A 22,764-nucleotide genomic window follows, 5' to 3' on the forward strand; every position below is an offset into this window, starting at 1 on the left:
CTCTGATTGCTGTGGCCAAAACTTCCAGAACTATTTTGAATAGTAGTGGTGAAAGTAGGCACCCTTGTCTTGTTCCTGACTTTAGGGGAAATGCTTTCAATTTTTGACCATTGAGGTTAATGTTTGCTATGTGGTTGTCATATATAGCTTTTATTATGTTGAGGTATGTTCCTTCTATTCTTGCTTTCTGGAGAGTTTTTTTATCATAAGTGGATGTTGAATTTTGTCAAAGGCCTTCTCTGCATCTATTGAGATAATCACATGGCTTTTATTTTCCAATTTGTTAATGTGATGAATTACATTAATTGATCTGCAGATATTGAAGAATACTTGCATCCCTGGGATAAAGCCCACTTCGTCATGGTGTATTATCTTTTGAATGTGTTGTTGGATTCTGATTGCTAGAATTTTATTAAGGATTTTTGCATCTATGTTCATCAGTGATATTAGCCTGAAGTTTTTTTGTTTTTTGGTTTTTTTGTGTGTCATCTTTGTCAGGTTTTGGTATTAGGGTGATGGTGGCCTCATAGAATGAGTTTGGAAGTTGACCTTCCTCTGCAATTTTCTGGAAGAGTTTGAGTAGGATAGGTGTTAGCTCTTCTCGAAATTTTTGGTAGAATTCAGCTGTGAAGCCGTCTGGACCTGGGCTTTTGTTTGCGGGAAGATTTCTGATTACAGTTTCAATTTCCTTGCTCTTGAGGGGTCTGTTAAGATTTTCTATTTCTTCCTGGTTCAGTTTTGGTAAGTTGTACTTTTCTAAGAATTTGTCCATTTCTTCCATGTTGTCCATTTTATTGGCATATAATTGCTGATAGTAGTTTCTTATGATCCTTTGTATTTCTGTGTTGTCTGTTTGATCTCTCCATTTTCATTTCTAATTTTATTGATTTGATTTTTATCCCTTTGTTTCTTAATGAGTCTGGCTAATGGTTTGTCAATTTTATATATCCTCTCAAAGAACCAGCTTTTGGCTTTGTTACTTTTTGCTATGGTCTCTTTTGTTTCTTTTGCATTTTTTTCTGCGCTAGTTTTTAAGATTTCTTTCCTTCTACTAACTCTGGGGTTCTCCATTTCTTCCTTTTCTAGTTGCTTTAGGTGTAGAGTTAGTTTATTTATTTTACTTTTTTCTTGTTTCTTAAGGTACGTCTGTATTGCTATGAACTTTCCTCTTAGCACTGCTTTTTAGTGTCCCGCAGGTTTTGGGTTGTTGTGTTTTCATTTTCATTCATTTCTATGCATATTTTGATTTCTTTTTTGATTTCTTCTGTGATTTGTTGGTTATTCAGAAGTGTGTTGTTCAGCCTCCATATGTTGGAATTTTTAATAGTTTTTCTCCTGTAATTGAGATCTAATCTTAATGCATTATGGTCAGAAAAGATGCTTGGAATGATTTTAATGTTTTTTAATTTATCAAGGTTAGATTTATGGCCCAGGATGTGATCTATTCTGGAGAAGGTTTGGTGAGCACTTGAGAAAAAGGTGAAATTCATTGTTTTGGGGGTGAAATGTCCAATAGATATCAATTAGGTCTAACTGGTCTATTGTATCATTTAAAGTTTACATTTATTTGTTAATTTTCTGTTTAGTTGATCTGTCCATAGGTGTGAGTGGGGTATTAAAGTCTCCCACTATTATTGTGTTATTGTTCATTTCCTCTTTGATACTTGTTAGCGTTTTTTCTTACATATTGCAGTGCTCCTATGTTGGATGCATATATATTTATAATTGTTATATCTTCTTCTTGGATTGATTCTTTAATCATTATGTAGTGGCCTTCTTTGTCTCTTCTCACAGCCTTTGTTTTAAAGTTTATTTTATCTGATATGAGTATTGCTACTCCTGTTTTCTTTTGGTCTCTATTTGCATGGAATATCTTTTTCCAGCCCTTCACTTTCAGTCTGTATGTGTCCCTTGTTTTGAGGTGGGTCTCTTGTAGGCAGCATATATAGGGGTCTTGTTTTTGTATCCATTCAGCCAGGCTTTGTCTTTTGGTTGGAGCATTCAACCCATGTATGTTTAAGGTAATTTTTGATAAGTATGATCCCACTGCCATTTACTTTATTGTTTCGGGTTTGGGTTTATACACCCTTTTTGTGTTTCCTATCTAGAGAATATCCTTTAGCATTTGTTGGAGAGCTGGTTTGGTGGTGCTGAATTCTCTCGGCTGTTGCTTATCTGGAAAGCTTTTGATTTCCCCTTCGTATTTGAATGAGATCCTTGCTGGGTACAGTAATCTGGGCTGTAGTTTATTTTCTTTCATCACTTTTAGTATGTCTTGCCAGTCCCTCCTGGTCTGAAGAGTTTCTATTGAAAGATCAGCTGTTATCCTTATGGGAATCCCCTTGTGTGTTATTTGTTGTTTCTCCCTTGCTGTTTTTAATATTTGTTCTTTGTGTTTGATCTTTGTTAATTTGATTAATATGTGTCTTGGGGTGTTTCGCCTTGGGTTTATCCTGTTTGGGACTCTCTGGGTTTCTTGGACTTGGATGATTATTTCCTTCCCCATTTTAGGGAAGTTTTCAACTATTATCTCCTCAAGTATTTTCTCATGGTCTTTCTTTTTGTCTTCTTCTTCTGGGACTCCTATAATTTGAATGTTGGAGCGTTTCATATTGTCCTGGAGGTCTCTGAGATTGTACTCATTTCTTTTAAATTGTTTTTCTTTTTTACCCTCTGATTCATTTATTTCTAGCATTCCATCTTCTATTTCACTCGTTCTATCTTCTGCCTCCGATATTCTACTATTTGTTGCCTCCAGAGTGTTTCTGATTTCATTTATTGTGTTATTCATTATATATTGACTTTTTTTTATTTCCTCTAGGTCCTTGTTAAGCCTTTCTTGCATCTTCTCAATCCTTGTCTCCAGGCTATTAATCTGTGATTCCATTTTTATTTCAAGATTTTGGATCATTTTCGCTATCATTATTTGGAATTCTTTCTCAGGTAGATTCCCTACCTCTTCCTCTTTCGTTTGGTTTGGTGGGCATTTCTCCTGTTCCTTTACCTGTTGGGTATTCCTCTGTTTCTTCATCTTGGTTATATTTCTGCATTTGGGGTGGCCTTTCTGTATTCTGGCAGTTTGTGGAATTCTCTTTATTGTGGAGTTTCCTCACTGTGGGTGGGGTTGTATCAGTGGCTTGTCAAGGTTTCTTGGTTAGGGAAGCTTGTGTTGGAGTTCTGGTGGGTAGAGCTGGATTTCTTCTCTCTGGAGTGGAATGAAGTGTCCAGTAATGAGTTTTGAGAATTCTGTGGTTTTGGAATAACTTGAGTTGCCCGTATATTGAAGCTCAGGGCTGTGTTCCTGTGTTGCTGGAGAATTTGGGTGGAATGTCTTGCTCTGGAACTTGTTGGCCCTTGGTTGGTGCTTGGTTTCAGTGTAGGTATAGAGGCGTTTGATGAGCTTCTATTGATTAATGTTCCCTGGATTCAGGAGTTCTTGATGTTCTCAGGATTTGGACTTAAGCCTCCTGCTTCTGGTTTTCAGTTTTATTTTTACAGTAGCCTCAAGACTTCTCCATCTGTACAGAAGTGATGATAAAACATCTAGGTTAAAGATGAAAAGTTTCTCCACAATGAGGGACACCCAGAGAGGTTCACTGAGTTACATGGAAAAGAGAAGAGGGAGAAGGGAGTTAGAGGTGACCCGGATGAGATGAGGTGGAATCAAAAGAGGAGAAAGCAAGCTAGCCATTAATCACTTCCTTATGTGCACTCCTCAGTCTAGACCGCTTAGAGATGTTCACGGAGTTATACAGGGAAGAGGAGAGGGAGGAAGTAGACAGAGGTGGCCAGGAGGATAAAAAAGGGAAATGAAAAGGGGAGAGACAGATCCAGCCAGTAATCAGTTCCCTAAGTGTTCTCCATCGTCTGGAACACACAGAGATTCACAGAGTTGGGTAGAGAAGAGAAGGGGGAGGGAGGAGACAGAGGCAACCTGGTGGAGAAAAAGGAGAGTCCAAAGGAGGAGAGAGTGGTCAAGCCAGTAATCTCATTCTCAGGTAAAATTGGTCCTGAAGATTGGGTTTTTAAATGTACAAAATTGACAACAAATACCAAAAAGCAAAGATTAAAAGTTTACAGTAGAGGTTGGATTTTCAAAAATACAATATTAAAGAAATGAAGAACAAGAAAAAAAAAAAGTCACGAGAATTATTAAAAAAACAACAACCACACACACAAAAATACATACAGCGTTTGCTTTGAAAATAGGGTCTTTTTTATTTGAAAAGTGATAGTAGATTATGAAATAAAAATTAATGGAGAAATAGAGGACTTAAAATTTTTAAAAAGTTGAACAAAGGGGGACGAAAAAGAAAAAAAGAACAAACAATCAAACAACATCAACAACAACAACAACAAAAAGAGAATGGTCGTAAAAATAGTAAAGATATTTCTGGGACTCTCTGGTGTTGTGGGCGGTGTGGGGTCACTTCCAGGGCGGTTCCCTATGTTTAGCTTCTTCTATTTGCTGGTCTCTTCAGTGTCTGATTTCTGCCCTGACACAAGGGGGGCGGCGGTGGACACTTTTTTTTTTTTAGTCTCATTGTTCAGTCACGCTGTGGGGAGGGAAGGATGCTGCAAACAAATAACACTGGCATGTTCTCCCAGTGTCTCAGCCACGCTGGGGCTGCCCCTGCACACGGCGCACACCACTTGGGCTCTACCTTGCTCCGCTGGGAACCGTCTGAGGCCGGCCCTAGGCTGCACTCACCTCCCAAGTCTAAGCCGCTCAGGCTCGGCTCTCAGGTAGCCCTCAGAGGCGCAGATTCGATTGGGCCTGTGTTTTGTGTTCTTCCCAGGTCCGAGTAGCTTAGGTGTTTGGCAAGTGCGGTCTTATCACCTTTCCCTGCTGCTCAGTTTTCTGAGTGTACTGCTGGCGCCCCTTGTCAGGCAGATGGTGACTGTCCAGAACCCCAAGAAGTCTTAGTTAGCAAAGAAGCCTGCTTGCAGTTTAGTAGGTAAAGTCTCTCCAGGGCTGCAATTGCCCCCCTTCCACCCCTTACAGCTCTGGCTGCCTGTCACCGGCAGGGGATGGTCTGCAGCTGGCTATTTCTGTTCCATCCTTTGTTCTGTGCATGGTCCTGGCGGTGTCTTATGTTAGAACTTTACGTGTGGTAGCTATCCCACAGTCTGGTATGCTAGCCCAAGTTTGTTCGCTTTGTTTACATTCGGGGCATTCCAGCCCGATTCTTAAAAAGCACTGCAGCCTGCACCTCCCTGCCCAGCCCCCACTTGCTAGTGGCGGATGCAGGCATCTGCGCTGCTTCTCCGCTGGGGGAGTTACCGTTGGGCTCGTAATCTGTTGGTTTTAATTAATTATTTATTCTTCTTCCCTGTTATGTTGCCCTCTGTGCTTCCAAGGCTCACCACAGACTCGGCAGTGAGAATGTTTCCTGGTGTTTGGAAACCTCTCTCTTTTTAAGACTCTGGAGCTCCCTCCCTACCTCCTTTGTCTCTTTTTCCATCTTTTATATTTTTCCTACCTGTTTTTGAAGACAATGATCTGCTTTTCTGGATGCCTGATGTCCTCTGCCAGCATTCAGAAGTTGTTTTGTAGAATTTACTCAGCGTTGAAATGTTCTTTTGATGAATTTGTGAAGGAGAAAGTGGTCTCCCCATCCTATTCCTCTGCCATCTTAGCAATATTAGTTTTTTGGATGTTGGGTTTGAAGCCAGCTTTTTTACTCTCCTCTTTCAACTTCATCAAGAGGTTTCTAGTTCCTCCTTGCTTTCTTCCATAAGAGTGATGTCATCTGGATATCTGAGGTTAATGATATTTCTCCCTGAAATCTTAATTCCAGTTTGTGCTTCTTCCAGCTTGGCATTTAGCATGATGTACTCTGCATACAACTTAAAAGAGCAGGGTGATAGTATACAGCCTTGATGCACTCCTTCCCCAATTTGGAACCAGTCCGTTGTTCCATGTCCAGTTCTGTTGCTTCTTGACCTGAATACAGGTTTCTCAGGAGGCAGGTAAAGTGGTCTGATATTCCCATCTCTTTAAGAATGTTCCACAGTTTGATGTGATTCCCATAGTCAAAGGCTTTAGCATAGTCAATGAAGCAAAAGAAGATAATGGAATTTTCTTGCTTTTTCTACAATCCAATGGATGTTGACAATTTGATCTCTGATTCCTCTGCCTTTTCTAAATCCAGTTTGAATACCTGAACGTTCTCAGTTCACATACTGTTGAAGCCTAACTTTCAGAGTTTCGAGCATTACTTTGCTAGCATGTGAGATGAGTGCTTTTGTGTGGTAATTTGAACATTCTCTGGCATTGCCTGTCTTTGGGATTAGAATGAAAACTAACCTTTTCCAGTCCTGTGGCTACTGCTGAGTTTTCCAAATTTGCTGGCATAATTATTAATTGCAACACATTATACACTTATTATTAAATCACAGTACCTGTTTTTAAGAAGCGGCTCTTTGAGGCAGTGATCAGAGTCAAAACATTGACTTCAGATTGAGTGAAATAAAAAGCACTGAGTACAACAACACAAAAGCGTTCTGAAATTTTTGTGTTTAATGAATGTACCAAATTTCTAAATGTGGAAGAAAAAAGTAGATAACAGTTATGGATGAAATCAGTAAGAATATGAGACCTGATTAATTCATTGTCACTCTAGAGTTATGTGACCATGTGGAAGAAGATGAACCAAACTCAGTATTGGGAGGTGTTTCACTTAGTCTACTATGGAGAGAAACACCATTTAGACAAAATAGAAGAGGAAAGCAAGGAGATTTTTCAACAACTCAAAGAAAGTCAATAAAATATGGACCTAAAGCAGAAACTTTTAAGGCAGGTATATGAGGAGCTCAAGGAATTGTGCTATAAGCCAGACATGGAGCTAATCCAGGTAAGGACGGAGGCCTGGAGAGTCATGGTGTTCCCTGGATAATACCCACCTCTCCTTTGTCTTTCATCATGTGTTTGAAATCATGCTTTCTATTGCTGTGATCAGAGTTTTATCTGTCCAGGAAATGCTAATGACCAAGGACCATTCTTGCCACACACAAGAATTGCAAAGCTTCACGGAAAAGTAGGTAAAAGAAATCCTACAGAATCCATCTTAAATCCTTCTTAAATAGACCTAATATTCAATTACTGAAAAACTGCCACAGAGAAGGATGCTTGAAGATGTACCAGTTGGCATGTGGACCTGGCAATAATGAGAAATTTGGGAATCCCTACAACTCATTTCCCTTTCTGTTTCTGTGTGTGTGATACTATGCTGAAATGTGGATTCACTCACCCTTGGAAACAAGAAACTATGTCTCTGCTCTGAAATACACTAAGACTTTTTTTCTGTTTCTATCTTTACAGCATTATTAAAACATGTGGAAAAGGTAAGCTTGCCCAAGTTTTCAAGTTTTGATAGTTGTAACTGTGATTAGTCATTTGGCACTGAAATGGGAGCATGAGTTATCAGGACACTATAACCTCTTTCAGGATGTATTTCAATTTCTCTTTCTCCAAAGATAGAGGTGGAGCTGGGCAAGGGAATTACTTGCAGGATTTTGTGCAAAGATCACATAAGGACAACTACCATTGCTGATTTTAAGTTTTAGAAAAAGAAAAAAACAGAGGGAATGTACCCAAAGTCATGGAAGGATTATGTGCAGGAAATAAGGGTTGATAGAAACCCAATGTGGAATCAGAGAGAGAATGGGCCAAGAGAGTATCATCCGGGTGCAGGGTTTCCATGTGCAGCACATGGGGAGGTGAAAAAGAAAGACTCTATCATGCCCTCAGGAAAACTGGGTCCCAGGAATTGGGATTGCTACCCAAGATAAGCTCCTCAACTGCTAGCTGTGGTTGTACAGACACTGAGCATTTCTGTGGAGACTCGAGTGGATTAAAAGTCAGAGTGCTCCTCTTGAATGCTCTTCATTTCAAGTCATTTTCCATAGCCCTGAGATTGGCTGCAGGAAACCAGATACTGTCATGACTGATTTGAACTTGATGCTATGATTGCAGTGTTAGCCCTGGGATAGATGAGATAGAATATTATTTGATTTTGATAACATAAATCCTCTAGTTTGGGTGATTACTTCCATGGGACCTGAACCTAAATTTGAGGATTGAAGTGAAGCCTCTTCAGAGTCTTGCAGCCATAATTACTATGGTGAAAATTTGAGCTCCAGAAGAGTAATGAAGTGTCCTTTCTTACAGGGGGTGAGTCAGTGCAGCTGCACCTGCCCCAGCTTGTAGTCCCACAGCTCAGTGGGTGACCCATCCTTGGACTCATAGACTGGCTCAACCAATTCCAAGGTAACAGACAGCCCTCTGGTTAGGGTTGGATACATTGACCTCTGTTACTTTCCTATGGGTTACCTTTCCCCACTGTCCAGTCTGTGGACTATGCTGGAAATTTTAATATCCACACTTACCCTCATAGGAGAATAATGTATGGAGTAAAACTAAATGGTATCTGGGGGAAAAAAAAAGACATTTATAATGAGTAAGCTATCTAGAGAGTAAACAATAGGAAAACATAGTGGATGGTCTGTAGCAGGCTGAGGTATATTATTGACTGTTTAAAGGTAACTTGTAGTTTTGCATGTACATTCAGTACATACCAGGTTTCACGGAATGAATGTTATCATTGGTTTTGAGATGCTTAGATAATTTTAACTTGGTTTAGAAAATACTTTGTAATAAATAAAAAATATAAATCCTCTTTATGGTCAAATTTATTACAAACCTAAAAGGAAATTTTATACACAGTTTATACAAAACATTGGCAAAGTAAGCTGAGAACTTCTTTCATTAGATTTATCCCTTTTCACTTCAAAGTATGCTGGCAGAAACTTCTCACAAAGAAACGACTTCAAAAATAAGACATTTTACTTTCATTTCAACTTTGCATGCTTTAGTAAAAAATCTTTTCAGGCAAAGTGAAAACAGTTTGGGAGTTATTATTATTATTGGCATTACAGTTCATTTTCTGAGAAGGGCAAGCTATATTGGTTTCTGATAGTGAAGTTTTTAATTAATTGACAATTTCAAATGTAGAAATTATAGAAGTGGTGGCCAAGAGGTAGCAGTAGGGCTCATAGATACAAATCATTTCTCCCGTTTGGTCTGGCTCAAACCTTATGGAGACAGACCTGCAGATCTTCGACTGGAAAAGACTTCTCAAGCTAGCCTTGCTGTCCTGATTCCAATTCTAGCCACAAGTTAGGAAACCTAGACACTCTGCAAAACCAATGTCCATCAAGAGTTTATAACACTAGTTGCTAATATAATATTTTTCCTTCTTCCTGCAGTGTACGTTGCCCTGGATAATGAAAGCGTCACTCATTGTGTCCCTGTGTTTGAAGATCTGAGATGTCTGCTGGCTGTTCCTGATGGTTCTGTCCACAACACTTCACCAAGATCTAAATATTTTCTTGCCTGGGGAGCTGAGTCATTCACTTCTGGTCAATGCTGCTGGGAGGTGGATGTAGCGGGCTGTTGCAACTGGGCTATTGGATTTTGTAATGATTCTTGGACAAGAGACAGTGACATGGTCCTTGATTCAGAGAGCGTTTTCCACTTCTTTGTATCAGAGAGAACAATCAGTGCAGTTTATTTACCTCCTCTCCTTTGTCACCTCAGTATGTCAAAAGGCCTCTGGGCCGGGTGGGGGTGTTGCTGGATTTTGACGGTGGTGTCCTGAGCTTTGTGAATGTGGCCAATAGTTCTCTCATTTGCAGTTTCCTCTCCTGCTCCTTTTCCTCTCCTCTCAAACCTTTTCTGTGCTCTGGACACTGTTGATCAAGGACAATGTAGAAATCTGAAAACAGGTATCAGAAATGTAAACAATTGACATCACTAACTTAATGTCTGCTTGATTTTCTATAGCTTTACCTTCCTTTATGAAGCATATTGATTGATTTGTTTAAGGGTTGACATGTTAAATGCATGGGCGTCCTGGATGGCTCAGCTGTAAAGAATCCTCTTGCCAAGCAGCAGATTTGGGTTTACTCCCTGGTTGGGAAAATCCCCCGGAGTAGGAGATGGCAACCCACTCCAGTATTCTTGCCTGGGAAAAAATCCCATGGACAGAGGAGTCTGACAGCTACAGCCCATGGGGTCACAAAGAGTTGGACATGACTGAATGACTAAGCACATGTCAACTGTATAAAGTGGTATAAAATGTTAAATAAAACTATCTCTGAATACTGTGCAATTTTTATTCTATGTCTTGTCTGTTAATTTCTAAGGTAGTAGGATGCTGAAGAACTCCTGGCTCTGTTCACCCAGTTAGTGGGTTAAGCCAAGGTTTAGAATTCCCTTATCTCTTCTGTGCATATACCTCACCAAGTCTCAGTTTAAACCTCTTTTCTCATGATGTAATTTGTAAAGCTATCAGACTAAATAAGGACATCCTCTTTGGTAGACTCAGCATATCTTGTACTTTTTTTTTTTTTTTTTTCTGTAAAACTAACTACCTAATATTGGCTGACCCATCTAGCTTAGGAGGTTTATGTCTGCCATATGTACAGATAAATCCCAAGTAACCAAAACCATCCTGCTTGAAATATGTTTCAATAAATAGCTATACAAAGTCATAACTAAAAATATGCTCCATCACTGTTAAAAAGCTTATAATGTATAACCAACATCAGAAGGAAAAATAATAATATTATTTAACAAAAATGTTGAATGGGCTACCTATAAAATTCATAAGCTCAAGAAATTCTCTATCACAAACACAGTAAATATAAATGTATATATTTCTTGACAGGATGACATAGAGAAAATAAGAAATTTAAATTGAGGAGAGACCTCAAATCACAGAAACACTGAAATTTCATTTACCAGAATTAACAGCAAAACTTTTTGGTGAGTGTAATAAAGAATACTTCAGTTCAGTTCAGTCGCTCATCTGTGTCCAGGTCTTTGGAACCCCATGAACAGCAGCATGCAAGTCCTCCCTGTCCATAACCAACTCCTGGTTTCCACCCAAACCCATGTCCATAGAGTCAATGAGGCCATCCAACCATCTAATCCTCGGTCGTCCCCTTCTCCTCCTGCCCCCAATCCCTCCCAGCATCAGGGTCTTTTCCAATAAGTCAGCTCTTCCCATCAGGTGGCCAAAGTATTGGAGTTTCAGCCTCAACATCAGTCCTTCCAGTGAACACCCAGGACTGATCTCCATTAGGATGGACTGGTCGGATTTCCCTGCAATCTAAGGGACTCTCAAGAGTCTTCTCCAACACCACAGTTCAAAAGCATCAGTTCTTCGATGCTCAGCTTTCTTTATAGTCCAACTCTCACATCCATACATAACCACTGGAAAAAACATAGCCTTGTCTAGGTGGATCTTTGTTGGCAAAGTAATGTCTCTGCTTTTGAATAAGCTATCTAGGTTGGTCATAACTTTCCTTCCAAGGAGTAAGTGTCATTTAATTTCGTGGCTGCAATCGCCATCTGCTGTGATTTTGGAGCCCAGAAAAATAAAGGTAACAACTGTTTCCACTGTTTCTCCAACTATCTTCCATGAAGTGATGGACCGGATAACATGATCTTAGTTTTCTGAATGTTGAGCTTTAAGCCAACAAGAAAAGGAAAATTGTATTTAAAATGTTTTTAGTTAATCCAATCTTCAGTTTCAAAATAATAATATATTACTACCATGTGATCTAATAAGAGTCATAAATAAATCAGGGTTGCCCATGTCTGCAACAAGAGAAGCCACACCAATGAGAAGCCTGCACACTGCAATGAAGAGGAGCCCCACTTCCTCGGCTAGAGAAAGCCCATGGTCAGCAATGAAGACCTAGTGCAGCCAAAAGTAAAAAAAAAAATTATATATATAAATAATCATAGAAATATTGTGATAGTTTCAGGTGAGCAGCAAAGGGACTCAGCCCTGCAGATACGTGTGTCCATTCTCCTCAAACCTCATTTCCATCCATGCGACCACATGACATTGGGCAGAGTTCCATGTGCTGTACAGTAGGTTCCCTGCCTGTACATTTATAAAGAATAAAATATTTCCCTAAGACATCAAGGAGTAAGATGAACTCTCAAAACTCATCCCATTTCATATATAAGAACACAACTATTCAGTGCATTAGAGCCAAAAATGAATATTTTTCATTTTCAGCCAAGAATACTTAGAACAGTACAATGAGATGATGATGGCTTACACTCATTTTTAAATATATAAATAAAGCAAAATATTAAAAGTAATGTCATTCTAATACATAAAAATTCCCAAACAGTTTAGTAACCTATGGACTAAAATGCTTATACAAAACACCTGTTTAATACAATCACATAACATAATGCAAAAAAACCAAGTCTATGGCAAAAACATGATTCCTGATAATCTTCAGCATGAGGAATGGGTTGGGGCAGAAATCAGAAGAAATTTAGATGTGGCCTGGAAGATTAGTGCCATTGAGTCAAAGGGTGCTGGTTTTCAGGAAAAGCTAACTCAAATGGAGCAGTATTAAATTTTAATTTCTAATTTTTGAAATCAGTAAGAAAAATCTCTCTAATAGCTCAAAGGATAAATATAGAGAGAGAAATGCTGCTGCCCAAATGCCCATCCTGGCTTCCAAGATAAGGAAGGGCCAGCTCCTCACTTCAGAGAGAAGGGACAGAGACAATTTTCTTAAAGGCAAGTCTCCTACTTCCAGTCAATCAGATCTTCCCTCCCCAGCTCAGTCCCTGAGTCCTGAGGGACAAAGTCACACAAAAAAAGGGGGGTCATAGACCCCTGGAGCCCCTCACATGTCTGGAAGGCAGAGGGTGAGGAGAGCAAGCCTTTCCCGTTCAGGGAGCTCAGTCTAGTCCAGGGTGTCCTGCAGCCCAGTCAGCTCAGGGTGTATTCCACGAGGCATCATTGGATTGAGTTTCTCTCAAGGTGAACGTTGGGTAGATGGAGAGGCCAGAAATTACAGCACAAGATGCCTTCTTTCCAAGAGGTACCGCTTTGTATGAAGAGGGAAGGAAAGAAGGAAGGCAATGAAGAGGCAATAGAGAGAAGAGCCCATTGACGTTTGCTGGAAAGCTATCTGTCTCTTCGGGTTGTGAACTAAACTCAGTTGGAATCCGAGTCAGAGGAGTCCCCTGAGGATGATGAGCTGGAGCCATGGTCCTCTGGCTCAGAATCTCCATCTTCATCCTCAGTGCTGGGGGCTGAGGAGCCTTCCTCCTCTTCCTCATTTTCTTCTGATCTCCCTGAGGCAGGAGAATGTTCTCCAATCATGTCTGATGATTCTGACTCTGCAGCCTGAAGCCCCGGGTTCTCTCTAAGCTTTCCTTGCAGATTCCTTGATGATGGGGACTGCAGGCTCATCCTTCTAATCTTGGGGTTCGGGCCCCCTGTCACCTTGATGTTCTTACGCTTAGCACAGGTCGCCTCTCTGTAAGCAGCATATTCTTCAGGAGACAGAGTCCTGAGCCAGAGATCAAGGTCCACCTTGTACTGTGCCTGCAGTTCCTCCGCCTGCTTCTTATAAAGCTCCTTCTGGTCCTGGGGGACCCACTGCCAGCGTCTACTGATCTCCACCATGCGCTCCCTCGGGGGCACCACTTTCAGCTCCCTGCTTGACCAGAGATCCTGGTGGAACTTGTGATAGCCATTCATCGGAGGCTTCTTGGGCTCTCCGTGGAATTTCCACTTCATGGCTAGATTGTTTTCTGGGGGAGGTTTCACTCTTTGCACATTTTCCTGAAACTTCTTTGGCACTTTGCTTTGACTTCCTTTGGGGACATCAGGTTTCTTGGAGTTCTGGACTAGTTCAGGGTGCTGTGTTCTGAACAGAGCCATTTTCTCCTGAAACTCCTGTTTCTCTTTCTGGAAATCTTGACTGTATTTCAGCTTGAGCTGTTCAGGCAGCTTCCTGTATTCCTCAGAGAGAACCTTGGTCAGCTCCTGGTTGCTCATCTTGGGGTATTTTTGGAGGTACTGAGGTCTCATCTCTTTAAAAAAGCGAAGGTAAGCTGTCAGGGGCTTCTTGGGTAAATCAGGATGTTTCTTGTGGTTTCTACTTTTGGAAGGATTGTTAATATTTTCCTTAGCGTCCAGGATTAATTCTTTCAAAGTGCGAAACTTTCTCAAGTTATAAGAAATTTCTAACCATTTGAGTTTGCATTTTTCCCCAGAAAAATCTTTAAAAGCTACTTTTTCCCAGTCCATCACTGACTGGGTCGTTTTGAATGTGTGCCTGTCATTGGATGGAGTGCTTTTCTCCATATATTCCAGTAACTGCACAATGTCTTCTTTGGACCAGTCATCTTGACTTTTAGGCATCACCATTTCTAGGTCTTTGGGACAATTACATGGTCCTAAAGGTTCAGCCATCTCATCAGAATCTCCAGCATCCGCACTCCCAAGATTCAGCAGGTGAGGGTGATGATTCTGTGAAGAAAGAAAAAGAAAGTTACTCTCCTATGTGACACATGAGAGAAGCACATACCACTTGAGATATGCCTCTTCTATCATTTTATTTACCCTTAAGAATGCAAATGAAAACTGGCCTAGTCTGAATCGATATTCATGTTGAACATTATGAAGCTTCATTTTCAGAGTTAAGTATCTTCAGACCCCATTCACTCTGCCTCCCAAACAATTTCACCAGAGAGTGTTTTGCATATAAATGAGGAAACTAAAAGACTGGCTATTCACTCAAGGGACAAAGAATAAGAGAAAATGAAGGGAGTTAAGAAAAGTAAGTGCCTGAAAAGTAAAGGACTTTAAAACAGCAATGGCAAACCACAGCACATGGATAAGAATGGTCAAAATCCCAAAGATGGCCATCACCACATACTGAGAGGATGGGGAGAATCAGGATTCATCATCAATTGATTCACTGATGATGGGAATTCAAAACAGTACAGGCCTTCAGAAAGACAGGGCAAGGGAATGGCAACCCACTCCAATATTCTTGCCTGGAGAATTTCATGGACAGAGGAGCCTGGTGAGTTACTGTCCATGGGGTCACAAAGGGTTGGACATGATTGAATGACTAACACTTTCTGAAAGACAACATGGTGGTTTGTTACAAAACTAAATATCCTCCTACCATGAAATTCCATAATCATGTTCTTCTACATTTGCCAAAATCAGGTGAATTCATTTAGAAAAAACTGCAGATGGATACATCTAGCAGCTTTGCTCATAACTACAAAACTTGAAAGCAACCAAGATGTCTTTAGGTAGATGAATGGACAAAGAAACTCTGGTACATCCAGTCCATGGAATAGTATTCACTGCTAAAAAGAAATGAGTGAGAAAGCTAGCAAGAGACATGGAGTATAGTTGAAAGCATATCACTAAGAGAAAGAAGTTAATCTGAAAAGGATACATACTTCATGAGTCCAACTATAAGACCTTCCAGAAAAAGAAAAATATAGAGTGAAATAATCCTTGGTTTCCAGCAGTTACAGTTGGAGGACTGATGAACATGCAATCACAAAAGATTTTTAGGGCATATAACACTTTGGTGCATTATACCGGGGGGTGCCTGTCACTATACATCAGTGTAAAACTAGTAGAATAAACACCAAGAATGAACACTAATGTAAAATCAGGAACTTTGGGTGACAATGAAGAATCAGTGTAGGTTCCTCAGTTGTAATAAATACACCACTCTGATACATTATGTGATAATGGGGAGCCTGTATGTGTGTCTTTGTTTTGAGGAGGTGGGATATATATGGGAACTCTCTGTACTCTGCTCAGATTTACTGTGAATATAATCTCTCAATTAGTAGCACTCCATTGGATCCCAGGGAATGGCTACCTTTTTCCTTTTTATTAATTTATTTTTAATTGGAGGATGATTGCATTAGAGATTGTATTGGTTTCTGCAGTACAACAATGTGAGTCAGCTGTAAGTACAGAAAGAAGCATCCAGGTGGCCATGGACTGAATGGGCAACTGAGATAATAATTGATCTGATTCATCACACAATAGAAGTACCATCGAAGATGAAGACAAGTATAAATGCGTTTATGTAAGAGTCAAAGACTTGAAGGGTTAAATATTTCTTTTCAGATAACATCAATAGACATTGTATTAAGGCCTATTAAATACAATTTAGGGCTTCCCTGGTGGCTCAGATGGTATTCTTGGGCTCCAAAATCACTGTGGATGGTGGCAGTAGCCACAAATTTAAAAGAAGCTTGCTCCTCAGAAGAAAAGCTATGACAAATCTAGACAGAATACTAAAAAAGCAGAGACATCATTTTGCTGATAAAACTCCATATAGTTTTCCAGTGGTCATATATGGATGTGAGAGTTGGACCCTAAAGAAGGCTGAGTGTTGAAAAATTGATGCTTTGAAACTGTGGTGCTGGAGAAGGCTTTTGAGAGTCCTTTGGACTGCAAGGAGATCCAACCAGTCAATCCTAAAGGAAATCAGTCCTGAATATTCATTGGAAGGACTGATACTGAAGCTGAAACTCCAATACTTTGACTACCTGATGTGAATAACTGACTCATTGGAAAAGACCTTGATGCTGGGAAAGATTGAGGGTGGGAGGAAAAGTTGTCGATGGAGGATGAGATGGTTGGATGGCATCACTGATGCGAAGAACAGGAATTTGAGTAGGTTCCAGGAGTTGGTGATCCTCAGGGAAGCCTGGTGTGCTGCAGTCCATGAGGTCGCAGAGAGTCAGACGTGACTGACCAATTCAACTGAACTGATACTCCTAAAGATTTTTCACATTTGGAAATATGTAAATTCCAAGTTAAAATGCAGAAGTGCTGGCCCTTCCCTGTTGGTCCAGTGGCTAAGACTCCATGCTCCCAGGTGCAGGGCGTCAGGGTTCTATCCCCCTCAGGGAACTAGATCCCACAGGCCACACCAAAGTGCTCACATGCCAGGACTAGTAGTTCATGGATGGTGACTAAGTGTTTGCATGCCTCAACTAAGTATCCCACATATCTCCAACTAAGAAGCAGAACATACAAATAAATAAATGAAATTTTAATTAAATACTTTAAAATAATAGTGCTACCTAATATAGTGGGCATAAAAATAAAGGACTGAAATTAATCAAGATTTCCATTTCTATATCAGACTGAGTGAAGAATTTTCTCTGCTTTTTTGTATTTGGTGTCACTGATGTTATGTTTTGAGAGTCATCACCAGTATCTAGGTTATCATTGGATATTTCAAAGAACAAGCCCCACCATTTCCTGAAGAAATATTACTCTTCGCATTCTACAACAGTTTCTCAATCAAGTTTTAGGCATCATGCCAAATGTAAAAACTATCTGTATAGGATTCCCCATCCCCAAATTCACATTTTAGTTTTACACCATGGAAACCATAAGTTAGCAGAATCATTCATCTTCATTTACAAATTTTAAACATTGGAAGATATTATAATTGTCTAGCTCCAAGAGTGAACTGAAAGCAATTACAAATATTTTATTAGCTGGGAGTACTTCATTTGTTCCAGAAATTCTGAAGTCTGCTGAGTGTTAAAATGTATATATATATATATATATATATATATATAAGGAAGAAATCCACTACTCAGAAGTCTTTACTCACCATAAAATTGCAGAATTGGTCTCATCAATTCCAGTAGGAGAATCCACCCAATCAGGTCAGGAGTTCTATGCTCTCTGGCTGGGTCAGCACCTGTAACTTTCAGAGTTTCCCAGGGTTCAGACAACTTAAAACATCTCTGAACAGGAAAAAAAGGGAAACAGAAACATTGCTTTTGAGATGCTTGACTATCAGGATCCTTGAAGTCCCTCCTTTGATTAGGTTACTACAGTTCTCTGGGATAAACCCAATCAACACTGATTAGATTCATGCCCTTTCTCTTCTCCATTAACATCCACTGCCAAAGTCCTCCAGGGCTGGTTTATTCTTGCCATTGATTTTTATAATAAATATCCGTTCTGTTCTCATATTGAGGGTCTCACATTCTATTCCAATTCCCTCCATATTTTATTATACTTTAATAAAGTAGTTGAATATGCATCTTTCCATGTTGTGATAGTTTCTGACCTTTTTTTTCACATGATCTAACAGGTTAGGAAGCAACAATTAGAACTAGACATGGAACAACAGACTGGTTCCAAATAGGAAAAGGAGTACATCAAGGCTGTATATTGTCACTGTGCTTATTTAACTTATATGCAGAGTACATCATGAGAAATGTTGGGCTGGAAGGAGCACAAGTTGGAATCAAGATTGCTGGGAGATATATCAATAACCTCAGATATGTAGATGACACCACCCTTATGGCAGAAAGTGAAGAGGAACTCAAAAGTCTCTTGATGAAAGTGAAAGAGGAGAGTGAAAAAGTTGGCTTAAAGCTCAACTTTCAGAAAACTAAGATCATGGCCTCTGGTCCCATCACTTCATGGGAAATAGGTGGGGAAAGAGTGGAAACAGTGTCAGGCTTTATTTTTCTGGGCTCCAAAATCACTGCAGATGGTGACTGCAGCCATGAAATTAAAAGACGCTTACTCCTTGGAAGGAAAATTATGAGCAACCTAGATAGCATATTAAAAAGCAGAGACCTTACTGTGCCAACAAAGGTCTGTCTAGTCAAGGCTATGGTTTTTCCTGTGGTCATGTATGGATGTGAGAGTGGGACTGTGAAAAAAGCTGAGCACCGAAGAATTGATGCTTTTGAACTGTGGTGTTGGAGAAGACTCTTGAGAGTCCCTTGGACTGCAAGGAGATCCAACCAGTCCATTCTAAAGGAGATCAGTCCTGGGTGTTCATTGGAAGGAGTGATGCTAAAGCTGAAACTCCAATACTTTGGCCACCTGGTGCAAAAAGTTGACTCATTGGAAAAGACCCTGATGCTGGGAGGGATTGAGGGCAAGAGGAGAAAGGGACGACAGAGGATGAGATGGCTGGATGGCATCACCAACTCAACGGACGTGAGTTTGAGTGAATTCCAGGAGTTGGTGATGGACAAAGAGGCCTGGTGTGCTGCGATTCATGGGTTTCAAAGAGTCAGACACAACTGAGCAACTGAACTGAACTGAGCTGAGGATCTACTAACAGGTCATGTTTAGAATGGACTTTTTAATCCCTTCAGTTCTAATCAGTTTCTATCACCATATAGCATACATGAAAATATGAATAATTATTGAGGATAATTTTGGAACTAAAGAAACAGAGACTCCAAATTCTGTCATCCTTGGCTAATTTAATTCTGATTATATGATTATTAAATATGAGCAATTAATTTTTAAAAATCCATGGGCATTGTTGAAATCGATTGGATTAAACCTGAGGTAGTCTAAAGTATGTCTAGAATGATATGATTACTTATTAGATCAAAGAATGCTTGACAATATCAGACTTCATGATTTTTTGAAACTGGCTTCATCTATTTTCAAATTTAATTATAAATGTATTTTCTATCTAGTGATTAAGTGACAAACAATAGAAAATGATTGAAAAATGAAATAAATGAAATATTTACTTAAAAAAAAACAGTGAAAAGATATGGCTCAGTTTTCTATATATATTTTTACTTATTGATGTACACAGCCAAAACTGAAATCATGTACAGAAATATATGTGGGAAGTGTTAAATTTCTCAGAAATGTTCATGGCAGTAAACTTTTTTGCTTTTTAAAAAAAGTTTGATCTCTCTAAATATATTTTATAATATTCTGATAATAAGAATGAACTGCTCCTGAAAACACTATTTTTATTAGAATAACCCATCACATTCATAACCTTCATATAAATATTGTTCAGAGGTCTATAGTTCTAATTATTTTTAATATGCTATTATAAAAATTAATTAAGGGAACCATTAAATGTTGCATTTTATGCTTATAATATCAAATTCAGACTAAGTTTTAGCAGATTATGTATTATTGAAAATAACTTCTAATATATTAAGTTGAAAGCAAGTAAATTAATAATTAATTTTTATTATAAAGTATTAAACATTATTGAACTATTAATTTGGTAAATCTTTAAGAAGGATAATATCCAGTTTTATTGACAGTAAAATTGTATGCCTTCACATACTTTGATATGTTTGTGTGAGATTAACACAGATGTTTTCATTATATGCATTAAAATTCTTAAAAAATATGTTGGCCTCCCACCCAGTAATTGTAGTCCTAGAAGAATATTCTAAGAAATTCATTGGCCAAACATGGCAAATCTGAAATCTTACCATAACAGTTTCTCTCCCTACTGCATATAACTACCTACAAAGCAAAGCAAGAAAAAAAATAAGTAAATAAATGAGATTTTTACTTCCTCCAGCAAAACATGAGACCTCAGATTTGAGGGCAATAACTTTCTTTCTCTTGGATGAGGTAGTGAGATCAATGTCCCCCTTATGCCCTCCCAAATCATGTCCGAATCCTAACAGCCAGTACTTCTAAATATGAACTAGTTTAGAAATAAAGTCTTTGCTGATGTAATCACCTGGAGGATGTCAGGATGAGACCATTCAGGGTAGAGAGTGGACCTGAAATCTGCTGACTGGAGTCCTGATAAGAGAGAAAAGAGGGGTGTTTTAGATGCAGCAAGAAATGTCATATGAAGAGGCTGAATTTAAATTTATCTGTCATAATTTAAGAATTCCAGGAATCACCAGACACTGAAAGAGACAGACAAATCCCTTCAGAGCCTTTGGAGGAATTATGGCCCTGCCAACACCGTGATTTCCAGCCTCCAGGACTGTCAGAGAATACACTGGTTTTAAGCCACCCCATGTGGGTTCATGTGCTGTGGAGCCCTAGGAAACTCATAAACATGATGATGTCCATGGACACTGGCTAGCCCTTCATTTTTGCCATCCTCTCTTCTGTGCCTTCAAGTAAAGCACTTAGCACCCAAACATGAGGCAGCAGGGCTATGAGACTCTGGTCTCTAACAACAATACGAAGCTTGTGTGTATGTGTGCGTGCGTGTTAGTCGCTCAGTCGTGTCTGACTCTTTGCAGCCCCATGGACTGTAGCCCACCAGGCTTTTCTGTGCATGGGTTTCTCCAGGCAAGAATACTGGAATAGGTTGCCATCTCCTTCTCCAGGGGATTGTCCAGACCCAGGGATCAAACCCAGGTCTCTTCCATTGCAGGCAGATGCTTTACTGTCTGAACTACTAGGGAAGCCCAACTGCCAATTCAATCATTTAGTGCTATCCTAACTTCTTTCATGCACTGATACCTGTACTATGAAGTTTTTAACCTAGTATAGAAAATATTGGCCTTCCCAGGTTTTGCTAGTGATGCTAAAGAACCCATCTGCCAATGCAGGTGACATCAGAGACTCAGGTTCCATTCCCGGGTCAGGAAGATCCCCTGCAGGAGGACATGGCAACCTACTCCAGTGTTCTTGCCTGGAGAATCCAATGGAGAGAGGAGCCTAGCGGGCTAGGGTCCATGGGGTTACAAAGAGTCAGAGAGGAATGAAGCAAATCAGCATGCAGGCATGCACACAGAAAGAATATTAATCAATATATCTAAAATGATAAGATCTTGACTCTAGCAAGGATGTACATGTTACTCCTATGAGGAAAATATAGACACTACATCACTGAATTCTATCTCTTCTCCCTTCTCAGGTGACTATGGAAATTATGAGTACTACTTATATGGCTACTTTTCCCTATGTTTTTTCATTCGATGGTAAGGGGAAATAAACTTCTGTCTATCCCCTTCTGAAATACAGAAGAAGTTTTAGTGTAAATTTATATATCCATCATTTCATCAGCAGAATTCAATTACATGTACTGTAAATGGATTATAGTAACCATAAAGGAGAATCATTCATCTTTAGCCTTTTTCTTGCAGAAGGAAATATTTAAAGGGCATCATTTTTTTGAGATGCATGTCACAAAATATTATTGATTCAATCAACTATTATGCACAGTAGCTAAACTGTTTCATATTTTCTTCTACACACACACCCCTCAGAGTCATACACATACACACTCATGTATGCCAATAAAATGTTACTGAGAAAATCTTTTCATTCAGTCTCATGTATGAGTCTACATACACACTCATGTATGTTTTGACATAGTCATGCCAATAAAATATGGTAGAGAAAATCTTTTCATTCAGTCTCATCCAAATACTTCTGCTTTCCTAGGTGCTAATACTAAGAAAATGAGATTTTTCAAAACAAAGAAAAGTCATTAGTTGAGTGTTATGTTCACCGATGGGATAATTTTTATGGTGTGTCTCTTACTCTTCCTAGCTAGTAATTTATTTCTTTCTGTCAGTACCTATAATTCTTGGGAGAAAATGTTGGCTGTCTGTCAGTCTGTTACAGATTAAAGACCCATTGTTAGTATTTTTAATATTTAATTTGTAAGGACCGGCCTTCGTGCACTGGACACAGGAGACACTGGACATCGGAACTGCCGCTTCTCAGGAGGGCTCTCCAGGCTCTGCTGCTCCTTTGCTGTCTGTTTCACTTTATGCCACAGCAGTTCCCACAGGACAGGGCCAGGGCAGACACGCGATTGTTCCTTCAGTTACCCAGATATTAAAGTGAAGTCACTGCTCTTTACTCTTGCCTGGAAAATCCCATGGGTGGAGGAGCCTGGTGGGCTGCAGTCCATGGGGTCACAAAGAGTTGGACACGACTGAGCGACTTCACTTTCACTTTTCACTTTCATGCATTGGAGAAGGAAATGGCAACCCACTCCAGTATTCTTGCCCGGAGAATCCCAGGGACAGGGGAGCCTGGTGGGCTGCCGTCTGTGGGGTCGCACAGAGTCGGACAGGACTGAAGTGACTTAGCAGCAGCAGCAGCTCTTTAAGAAATAGAAATAATTGCCTCAGAATGCTCTGGGCAGACA

General features: G+C 39.7%; 1 protein-coding gene across 1 annotated transcript; it reads right to left on the reverse strand.

Moving 5' to 3' along the window:
* Positions 1–13,040: 13,040 nt before the first annotated feature.
* LOC128069080 (upstream-binding factor 1-like protein 1) lies at positions 13,041–14,276 on the reverse strand. The gene has a single exon (XM_052662370.1). The coding sequence runs from the start codon at positions 14,259–14,261 to the stop codon at positions 13,041–13,043; it is 1,221 nt and encodes a 406-aa protein (XP_052518330.1). The 5' UTR covers positions 14,262–14,276.
* Between the last annotated feature and the right edge of the window lie 8,488 nt (positions 14,277–22,764).

Source organism: Budorcas taxicolor, chromosome 25 (assembly GCF_023091745.1).
Source record: "Budorcas taxicolor isolate Tak-1 chromosome 25, Takin1.1, whole genome shotgun sequence".
Taxonomy (NCBI): domain Eukaryota; kingdom Metazoa; phylum Chordata; class Mammalia; order Artiodactyla; family Bovidae; genus Budorcas; species Budorcas taxicolor.

Coding starts and splice junctions, on each gene's coding strand:
- LOC128069080 (XM_052662370.1), bottom strand. CDS start 14,261: ATGGTGATGCCTAAAAGTCAAGATGACTGGTCCAAAGAAGACATTGTG.